This window comes from Antechinus flavipes, chromosome 6, assembly GCF_016432865.1.
Source record: "Antechinus flavipes isolate AdamAnt ecotype Samford, QLD, Australia chromosome 6, AdamAnt_v2, whole genome shotgun sequence".
Classification (NCBI taxonomy): domain Eukaryota; kingdom Metazoa; phylum Chordata; class Mammalia; order Dasyuromorphia; family Dasyuridae; genus Antechinus; species Antechinus flavipes.
The window spans coordinates 258,622,954-258,634,353 of NC_067403.1; the positions used below are offsets into that span (position 1 = coordinate 258,622,954).

Genomic DNA, 11,400 nt, shown 5'->3' on the forward strand with positions numbered 1-11,400 from the left:
ATATTGAATTTTCTGGTTTAGAGGTGGGGCTGAGGACTAGTCCGGCGTGCACCTGACCATTTGTCTCAGAAACCCTGTCATCCTGATCAACAGATTGTTATCATAGTCAACAATGTTTGCAGGACTCCACTATAGTATTCCTAAGGCCCAGAGATTTTAAAATCATCAACAAACAGGTTGTTAGAACAATAGCATTCCTAAGGTCTGGGGTCCTCAGGATTACTGCTATATTTCCCCTAGAATCTGTACCCTATCAATCTGCTCTCAAGAAGTTTGTAGACCAAATGAATGACAAAGGGGAAAAAGGTTACATTTTCTGGAGCTGCTTTAGGCCTATAAGGACTGTAGATCTGGCCTTGTCTAGTGGGACCCAGACTGACGAGGGAAGACACATGACTCAAAGGTGGTGGCAGCAGTATCCAGAGGGTGTTGAGTGTCAGAGTCAGGTATGAGGTGATATTCTGGTCAGCCAAGTATTTGGAATTTCATTATTTGGAATCCGGAAGAAACAACTTTCACAAGTAGATTAAAAATTCAAGGACCAAAAGTGAACAAAAAAAAATAAACAAAAGTAATTTAGTATGGGGGTTACCCCATACCAGGAACCCCACCCAGAGGAAGAGTGTGTGTTGGGGGAGAATAGACGAGGCTATCATGAGTGTCTCACATCCACCCAGCTTTTCCTAGGAAAAATACCAAAGAACATTTTCCCCAATTCCCTGCTTCTTTTTCCTCAAAGGAGTAGGGTCAATGGGAGGAATAGCAGCAGCATACACAGTGCAAGGAGTGCTCAGGTGACCTAGGATGCAAGGACCATAATGTTGAAAAGGCATTAAGACATTAAGCATTGGGTAGAAAAAATAACATGCAGTGTGGAGATCATAATTAATCTTAAGTGCCTTGGCTGCAGCTTGGGTTATTTGAGAAGTGAAATTGGGCTAATGATACTCCATAAAGAACTGGGCAGGCCAAAATGAGGCAAGATTTCCTTTAGCAAAAAAAGCAGTCTTTTCAGTCTTACAAAGGAAGGCTTCTATCCAATTAGTAGAGGTGCCAAGAAAAACCAAAAGCAGTTTAACCCTCCTTCGTGTGGGGGGCATCTGTGTAAAAGCTTTGATGAGGGGAGAATTTGGCCCTCTGAGCAGAGATTCCAGGGGAGAGAGCCTTAGCCTCCAAGGTGCTATTGAGATTCACCACAGAGTAATCTGCCTTCCTTTGTCCATTTTCAAGAAAATTGCACCCATCAGTAAGTCATTCACTGTCTGGGTTGTAAGAAGAATGTTCTGTTTTCCTAAAGTTCCCAAATTCTTAAATCTTCTGTTAACACAGTCAGTGCAAATAGACTATTACATATTCCTTTACATATTCCTTAGTGGGCTTTGATTAGAGCTCCTTTAAAACTGCTTATACTATCATATCCCAAATAACAAATTTCAGTGAATTGAGTGTACTTTCTTTCTCTTCCTCTCACCCCTTCATCCATGTATCCCTGCTCCAGTCATGGAAAGAGGGAAGGAGGAAGAAAGAGAAAGAGACTCTCTTTCCTCTATTCACTATCCTCTTAGTCTTGGGGAGCCCTTCATCTAGTCGAATTTGCTTCTAAATTACTTTACGCATACCCCAAAATCATTTGTCTCAACAATGGCATTGTATGTTGTTCATATTGAAAAACCCATGTAAAGATATCAAATATGAAGCAATTAAATACCATAAAGCAGTGAACATTCACATTGCATTTGTTTTATGCTAAGCACTTTTGCAATCATGTGATCTTACAACAACAATCATTATTTCTCTTTAAAATCAGAAAACTGGGCTGAGGTAATACACAGTTAATTACATATCCCAAACTGCAATAGAGAATAGTAGACTTACCAAATGCAGAGCTTGAGTGGCTTTCTCACCTTACATTGCCTGTTGAACACTGCCAGAGGCACTCAGATTCCTCTCAGGAAGTTGCTGGACAGAACCTGCTGAAGGCAGTTGGTGCCAGGATCTCCCTTTGATGGTAGTTTCAAGTACCAGGGATGGAGGAAATGCTGACCATAGTTTCAAGTGTCAGGATGGAGGGAATGCTGACCGTGGTCCTGACTTCTATTTCCTCAAGCTGGATTGGCGAGCTGTTTGGATAAGGTATATGGGGTCTCCATGATTGTTGCTGCATCAGTCTTGTTAGCAATCTCCACCACTGAGATACACTTAAGACTCCAGGGAGTGAAGTATGCTTAATGATCACGGTTGTGGAAAGGGTCCTTTAATATTTTCTGGGATACTTTCCCAATACAACAGAAGGGATTTCAGAAAAAAACAGAAATCAAGAAAGGATGAGCAAAAAATTTGCTTTTTCTTAATTTTTTTCACCCCTTTCTTTCAGAAGGGTGTAAATTCCCGGAATTATCCCTAATCTTTCAGTAATTTATCTTGCAATCTTAAAATGACTAATTGCCAAGGTATGTTGCTCTCAAAACCTTGAGAATCCGCTAAGATATTATTTGGCAGTTCTACAATTTTAATTAGCTAACTTTATTTCTGTAAACTTGGCTAGAGCTGGAGTCCAAAGGAAAACGTCAAACTTTTTCTCCTTTTAAGGTGAGAGTCAAGGATGTTAAAAGCTTTTCCTAGCATTCTAACTACAGTATCCAAGTTTTTCCTTGCTGGCTGTATTTTAAATCTTTCCAGGTAACAGAATCTAGCTCACAGAACAAACTTGATGGAGACATTCTGTACAAAAATGTGGACACAAAAAAAAGACATGGAAGAAAACTGTCCCTTTCTTTGAGACAAAAAGGAATATATATAAACGCTAATATTTTTCTTACTGATCATCTAAGTCAGGGATGTCACAGTTGGGAACCACTTTGCTCACTGGGTAGTGAGTAATGGACCTGAAAATAAGGGGGTAAAATGTACAACCCCACTTCTCTATGCTTAAGGGTAACATTTTGGGTTTTTAGAGGTATTTGAGTCTCCAATGTAGCAAAGGGAACTAGTGTAATATCTGTCATCTCAGATTTTTAAAATGTACTTTTCTCTCTATTATTCCTGTCTCTGTGCTTTCTTTTTTCTTTCTTTCTTTTTTTTTTTTTTTGCCAGACCCAGTTTGCCTTGTCTTTGTAATTGAAACTAACCTGAACTTTTTCTAAATTAACCTTTTGTCCTTGGAAGAGAGATTCGAGGTCCAAGACTGTCCTGATTAGATTGCCTCCTTAATGATAAATGATCTCTGCAGCTTGGAGTTATGTCCAGTCTCTCTAAATGTGTGATAGGCTCCCCAAAACCCTTTCCCCATATCCTGGAGTTAGCCTCGGTTTCCCTCTAGATGGGGACCTTCTATGTCCCCAATTTCCCAAGTCCTAAAATGTTCTCAGGACCCCAAATACATAGAAAGGTGTACCTCTTTCAGCTTCTCCTCAAAAAATTCTCTCTCTCTCTCTCTCTCTCTCTCTCTCTCTCTCTCTCTCTCTCTCTCTCTCTCTCTCTCTCTCTCTCTCTCTGAGATTGCCTCCAAGTGGCTTGCGGAACTCTGGGAACCATTTTTACCTGAACTTTCCTCTCTCCTTCCAAAGAAATAGGCCATGGAATATATGATTCCTTAAAAGAGGAAAATGGGACAGAATTGTATCCAACAAATAATTTGTTCCATTGAATAAACTTTTGCAACCAAAGTAGTTTATTTTGAATGAGGGAAGATAATAGTCTTTTATATATTTTTACAACACAATATATTTTAAAATATTTGCCACTGATAGACATACATCCATGCCTTAGAAATATCAGAAATATTTTAGCCTTTCAAATTAATTCTGAAAAAATCTAATTCTCAGTTGATAATTTAAGTATTTTAAATAGATTTTCAATCATTTTGCTTAAATTCGTTTAGAACTAACCCTAATTAAGCTGTAGATTTGGGATCTTTAATGTAAATCCGGCTAATTTTTCAGTTCATCATTTTAGCTTTGAATGACTATTTCTCCCCTTTCCACTTAAAATTGTAATCTTGTTTCATATGGATTTTCAGGGAATAATCACATAGATGAAGCAACATAACTCTGAAATTGGCCAAGTGTTCTATATCTGAGATCCTCCCTGGATAGTCTCATGAGCTCTTGCTGACATTTAATGGAAAGTCATCCTGTAGAGGGCTGGAATTCTGAAAGACCTACCTGAATCATAAGACAGCAGAGTACTTAAGGCTAAGTGCCTACTCAATGTGAGATAATGAGTCTATAAACATATACTTAGATGATAATGGTGATATGATGGATGTCCTCACAATTGAGCCTGTTGAATGTGTTGTGGTGAGGTAATCCTAGAAGGATTGGAGGGCTGAGGGAGAGATTCAGAGTCTCTCTGCCACAGCTCTCTCAAGCAGGAAAGACTTCAGGCTCCAGACTCCAGAGTCCAGGATCCATCTTTCACTAGCCACATGGCAGCTTGCCTGCCTCCTTCACTTCTCCTCCTAAAGACCAAAGACTTTTACTGATCCTGACTCTGACCTCTCCTGAGGCCTTCCAGAAAGCTATCCTGGACATTACATCATTCAGCTTAAATTAGGGCTTCTATTAAAGCCCCAAATACAGAATGGAAATTCCCGATTTTATTATGGCTGAGTTCTCCCTTGGACACTGCCATTTCTGATGCTTAAATATTGACTTTCCAAAATTATTATTACTAATTCATCTCTAAGAAATCACAGTGTTGGTGGGATTTTAGTAGCCATATTAGTAATGATAATGAAAAATGAAAACTTAATGCATCCTAAGTTTCCAGGATAAGTCCTTGCCATGTGGCCAGAAAAGTAGTTCTCTTTTATGTAAGATGTGTTTTAGTTCTAGAATATAAACTTTATCCACATGATGAACTGCACCCTTTTCCAGCTGGAAGCAGACAGTTCCAGTGGAAGACAGGGATTTCTAGCCCTTGTCCCCAGAATTTCTGCTTCCCAAGAAATAGAAAAGGGGGAAATGGTGGGTCACAGCCCAGGGACTACTGTCTAACCAAAAATTGTAAAGCAATTAAAATCTTTTTGCTCCTGATTTGTCTGCAAGAAAAGCCCCATCCTAACTTATCTTCCTTAACTCTCTTTTACCACTTTGTAGGCTATTAAGAATTGCTTGTAAACTGGGAAAACATTTTTATAATCAAAGGTTCTGATAAAGGTCTCATTTCCAAAATATATAGAGAATTGACTCTAATCTATAAGAAATCAAACTATTCTCCAATTGATAAATGGTCAAAGGATATGAACAGACAATTCTCAGATGAAGAAATTGAAACTATTTATAGACATAAGATAATATGCTCCAAATCATTATTAATCAGAGAAATGCAAATTAAGACAACTCTAAGATACTACTACACATCTGTCAAATTGGCTAGAATGACAGGGAAAGATAATGGGGAATGTTGGAGGGGATGTGGGAAAACAGGGACACTGATACATTGTTGGTGGAATTGGGAACACATCCAGCCATTCTGGAGAGCAATTTGGAACTATGCTCAAAAAGTTATCAAACTGTGCATACCCTTTGATCCAGCAGTGTTTCTACTGGGCTTATACCCCAAAGAGATACTAAAGAAGGGAAAGGGACCTGTATGTGCCAAAATGTTTGTGGCAGCCCTGTTTGTAGTGGCCAGAAACTGGAAAATGAATGGATGCCCATCAATTGGAGAATGGCTGGGTAAATTGTGGTATATGAATGTTATGGAATATTATTGTTCTGTAAGGAATGACCAGCAGGATGAATACAGAGAGGACTGGCGAGACTTACATGAACTGATGCTGAGGGAAATGAGCAGAACCAGGAGATCATTATACACCTCAACAATGATACGGTTTGAGGATGTATTCTGATGGAAGTGGATCTCTTCGATAAGGAGAGCTTTAATTGATCAAAGATGGACAGAAGCAGCTACACCCAGAGAAAGAACACTGGGAAATGAATATAAACTGCTTGCATTTTGGTTTTTCTTCCCGGGTTATTTCTACCTTCTGAATTCAATTCTCCCTGTGCAACAAGAAAACTGTCTGGTTCTGCACACATACATTGTATCTAGGATATCCTGTAACCCATTCAACATGTCAAGGACTGCTTGCCATCTGGGGGAAGGGGTGGAGGGAGGGATGGGAAAAATCGGAACAGAAGTAAATGCAAGGGATAATCCTGTAAAAAAATTACCCTGGCATGCGTTCTATCAATAAAAAAGTTATTTTAAAAAAAAGAATTGCTTGGTAAGTGCTAAATTTTAGAATTGCTAGTGTGCTAGATCTTCAGGTCTAGCAAACCTGCTGGCCTCCTTCCCCTAAAGAAAAGAAGGTTCCCTAATTTAAGGCCCACTTTTTCAGAGTAGCAGGGCCCCCAGGAAAGCTCAGTTTCTTTCCTGAGGTGCAAGGTGACCCAATAGTGAACCGGGTACTATTGGTTGGATTTATTTGGGGACTGCTCAGATAGATCATTCCATTTTGCATCGACTCTACTTTTCTGGGATGCTGGGATTGTGAGAGTCAGATATTGAGGATTGGGACTGGAACCTTCCTCTCAAAAGTGCCTACACACTACACACTACAAAAGGTAGTGTGTGAATGGGATTGGGTGCAAAACCCCATTTCCCAATTAACTGATCAGAGACATCATCAGGTACAAAGAGAAAGCATTTGTTTAATCCCCGCAGGGAGAGAACCACACATATCTGGGAGCTATCCCAACTCCCCCATGTACTCCTGGAATCTGGCCAGCTTCTGGCTTGTCCAGGACTTAAAAGCAAAAGACCCAAGCATTTTCATTGGGTAAACTAAAGGATGTAACCATCCTTGACCAACGGTCACCAATTCAGAACAGTGGTCTATGTCTTTATCTCTCAATTCTTCTAAGGTTTGTGCCTGTGCTTCAGTATCTTTGACATGCTCCCCCCCATTTCTGGCATGAGGGATGGGGTAGTCACTGGTCCACAGACCTGTAGTAGGATACCTGGGTCCAAATTTTTCCAACCCTTTCCCCCCAGAGTCCTAAAGTATGCCAATGTCTTGTTTTAATTAAAGCTTTTTATTTTTCAAAGCACATGCATAGATAATTTTTCAACATTGACTCTTGCAAAACCTTGTATTTCAAATTTCCCTCTCCTTTCCTTCACCCCCTCCCCTAGATGGCAAGTAAGCCAATATATATTAAACATATTAAAATATGTTAAATCCAATATATATATATATATACACGTATATGTATATATACACACATATATTTATACAGTTATTGTGCTGCACACACACAAACAAATTCAAAAAAGCAAAAATGAGAGAAAACAAAATGCAAGTGAACAACACCAAAAAGAGGGAAAATGCTATGTTGTGATCTACACTCATTTCCCACAGTCCTCCCTCTGAGTGCAGATGGCTCTCTTCATCACCGGATCACTGGAACTGATGTCTGCCAATTTCTTAAACCCTGTGGATGGACTGGAAAGGACAGTTTTCTGTCACCTTAAACTTTGAGGCTGTGTTTATGTTTAAATTGGAATCATTATTCTGAAATTGAATAAGATCATTACTATTAACTATTGCATGCTAAACTTGTGAACTTGTTTATTGTGGTATAAGACTTTAGAAATATATGTGCATTGAAGTATTGTTACTAGAAATTTTAATCCATATTTGATTTGATTTTCAGTTCAAATTTTTTTTGGTTCTCTGGTAACTTACCTAAAGAAGTCACATGTTTATATCTCCTAATTAGATGAAACACATGGGAAAAAGGAGGACCCATATTCCAGGTATAATTTTGTGACAGTTCATTCAAAAGTTTGGAGAGGCTGCTTCTAGATGTACTTGAGGGAGTGAAGAGCTTTATCTGCCCCCTTTAGAATATGGACAGGGATTCCTTGAGAGGGTCTTCTTGACTTCTGGTAGGATGATGAAATTCCCTTTTTTTGCTGGTGTCTACATTGGTACAAGGCAGAGCACACTGTGCATGCTATGAGTACTCGGCTCATTTTCAAGCTACACAAAGTTGTTTGCAAACCTTTTTGTTACTTACAATTATTTTACTGAGGTAAAATGTTTACCAACTTTTTACCAAACTGCTTTTCAGAAACCCCTTTTATGCTGCAACAACATCATGCTGAGCAATTTCCTGATCTCTTTCTGGTCGATCAGCATCCTTCTGCTAGCCTTTCCACCTTGGTCAAACATTCCCCTTTGTGTTCCAATGTTCAAATAAATTCGTTGCTCCTGTGCTCCCCTTCCAACAGGAACCTTTATATACATTTTCCATTATGACTGAGGGGAAATTATACAAGGAATATTGAAATGGTTAAACATAAAGAAAACTATCAACATAGTTGATCACATGGATAATAAAAGTTAAGAAGAACTATGAGTTTACACCACTTAGTGTCTGAACCAAGTATAATATGGAACTTGAAACCACTGAGGACAAAATAAGATCATTGTCACTTATGGAATCAAATGGGGCTGAATGATTTTCCCAATTGAGATATTACCTAGGAAATGGTTCTTGAGTATATATGTGTGTGTTTCCTGTGTTGTATGCACATTGTATATGTTTGTGTGGTGTATGTGATATATATATGTGTGAAATGATGTGTCTCCTTCCCTTGTATTGGTCTCATTAGTTTGTGCCCTGTCATATATCACCCCTACAATACCTGCATTCATCAGGAACAGGGTCATGATTGACCTGGAATGGGAGATTGGAATAGAATCAAAGAAACCCAGAGAGACCTGGACAGAGAGGACATAAGCAAGGATGCTGAGCTCCAGTCTTGCCCTTTATCTAGAGAAAAAGATTTGGCTCAGCTGGGAGAGGAAGGGGTGGGGGGAAAGGAAAGGAGCCCTGGCAGGGAAGGGAGGGGGACATGACTAAGCTGAACTCTATTTTCAGGACAGAGGATATGCTTGGGGTAGGGACCCAGAGGCCTGAAGAACCTTGTGGATCAAGTCTGAGAGGAGACAAGATTGGCAGGGTCATAGTTCCTAGAACCTTGAAGAGTCTGACCTGAATCCATGCCTTCATTTACAAAATGACAGGGTGGCCTGGGCCCTTCAAGGATGGATTTCTTCTTCCTGTACTGTGTAGGACAAGGGCCATTTCTTGTAGAAGTTTCCTCTGGGCTGGTGCCATGTGAGACCCTGGACCTCACTTCCTAGATAAAGAAGCCTCCAGCAAGCTAGAGGGCTTCAAAGAGCACAGAGCACAGGGCCTGGGTCAAGAAGATCTGAATTCCAGTACAGTCTCACATACACAGAATCTCTTCCTACCTCAGTTTCCTCAAGTGTAAAATGGATATCCTGAGAGCACTTATTTCTCAGGTATATTGTGAGGATTAAATGAACTATTTGTAAAGCACACAGGAGGGTTCCTGGTATAATTTTGTCCTGCAGTCATGTGAGTCTTTGTCAATGCATTTGGAGTTTTCTTGGCAGAGAATGGAGTGTTTTGCCCTTCTGTCTCTAGCTCATTTTACAGATGGGTAAATTGAGTCAAACAGTTAAGTGATTTGCCCAGGGTCACAGAATTAGCAAGTGTCTCAGGCAGATCCTAGTTCTTCCCATTCCAGACCCTGGAGCTCTTATCTTCTGCCATCCCACACCTAATAAATATTTGCTCATCCCTTAGAATGGAAACTCTGGACACAAACTTAAAGAATGACAGAGAGAATTGTGCTTTTCATGGCAGGGAGGTGGGAAGGGGCTGCAGTGGCCTGGAGCAGGGGCTTATTTCTTGGGCCTCTTGTTCTTAGCCTCATGATGAGGTCTCCTGGGTGCTGGTGTGGGGGATGTCCCTCTTCCCGCATCCCACCTCCTGCTCCTCCCCCAGGGCTCTCTGCAGGACCAGCCTGAGAGACTCCCTCCCTTTATGCCCTGTTTGCCCACGAAGAAATAAATGAAGGGATTCATGCAGCTGTTTACACAAGCCAGGGGCTGAAGGAGGCTATCAGGCATGAGGTCTATTCTGAAGCGAATATTTATGAAGCCTTCGATCCCCCAGGGCAGGCCGCAGAGCAGGAACACAAGGACTGTGAGCAGGACCAGGAGGTAGAGCCTGGGGGGCCGCCGGCGCCGGGAGCTGCACTGGACCCTCAGCAGCAGAGTCAGGCTGCACACGCACAGGACGCAGGTGAGGAGGAGGAGCCACACGAAATAGATAATGAGGAAGCAGAAACGGCGAGAAGCCCAATACTTCCCAGTGACAAACTCTGTGACTTCGATCACTCCGGCCAGAGTCCAGAGCCCGGCGCAGACGGCGGCCGACGTGTGCTTGGAGCGGCGACATCGGTACCAGATGGGGAAGAGCGCGGAGAGACAGCGCTCGGTGCTGATCGCCGCCAGGAGGCTCATTCCCGCAGTGTAGGACATGTATTGGAGGTGGACCACGACCGTGTATATTATAGGAAAAAAACAGGTAAGAAGGTTCATTAAGGACAACAGAAAGGAGCAGCAGAGGAAGAGGGCGTCGGCCCCCGCCAGGTTGAGGATGTAGACGGAGAAGGGGTTCCTCCGGATGCGGAAGCCCAGGAGCCACAGGACCGTGCCGTTCCCCAGCAGCCCAAGGGAGGCAACAAGCAGCGAGAACACGTTCATCCAAACATAAAAAGGCAATCCTCCAGGTGTCCCAGAAGCCTCACTCTCATTTATCCTTCCCTCCGTAGCACTGTCATTACCATATTCCTGTTGCTGGGGTGTAGGGGACACAGCCATGATGGGGGTCCCAGGCCTCAGAAAGCCCTGCTCCTCTCAGACGCCCTGGGGATGCAGAGACAGAGAAGGGCTTACTCCCATCTCCATCTTCAAGCGTTAGAGCCTCTCCTCCCCACAAGTGTAGGTCAAGGGTAAGCAATGAAAAATATTCTAGTCTCACTTACTAGTGAGAGAAAGGGTTATTTCACTCATATTGGTAACCAATTATTCAACTAGGTTGAAGACTTTTTCATTCCTATTTTCTCATTCAGAAACCAGCCCCTTGTAGGTTATTAAATCAGTTTCCAAAGGACGTTGCTGATAGATGAGATATATGGGATTGTATTGATCAGTCTCCCACCATTAGCATAGAACATTGCTAAACTCGGCATCATTCTCATTTTTTCTTCCTGTGGTTACACTTGGGCAAAAAGTCTAGAGATATGGAAATTTAGCCAGCTCTTCTACATACTAGAGATTGAACCAAAACAGCGCTTTCAATGGGTGAATCCACTTGGCAAATTTGACTAAAGCAATTTTGTTGCCCAATTACATCTTTTGATAAGAGTAAAATAATTGTTTCATAAAATATACTCTAATTAACTGATTGATAGAGAGTACATTATCTCTTAACTCTGGCTTTGCTCTGGGATTTCTTTGGGTAACTGAAAGAAACAAGCAAGCAGTAATGAGAAGGTGGGAGAGTC

The 11,400-nt window shown here is 41.4% G+C and overlaps 1 protein-coding gene across 1 annotated transcript; it reads right to left on the minus strand.

Annotated features, from left to right (window-relative positions):
- Positions 1-9,758: 9,758 nt before the first annotated feature.
- LOC127540258 (mas-related G-protein coupled receptor member A-like) lies at positions 9,759-10,714 on the minus strand. Its single transcript, XM_051964868.1, is given in 2 exon segments — positions 9,759-9,880; positions 9,883-10,714. Coding segments are annotated over 2 exon segments (954 nt in total).
- Positions 10,715-11,400: the final 686 nt, after the last annotated feature.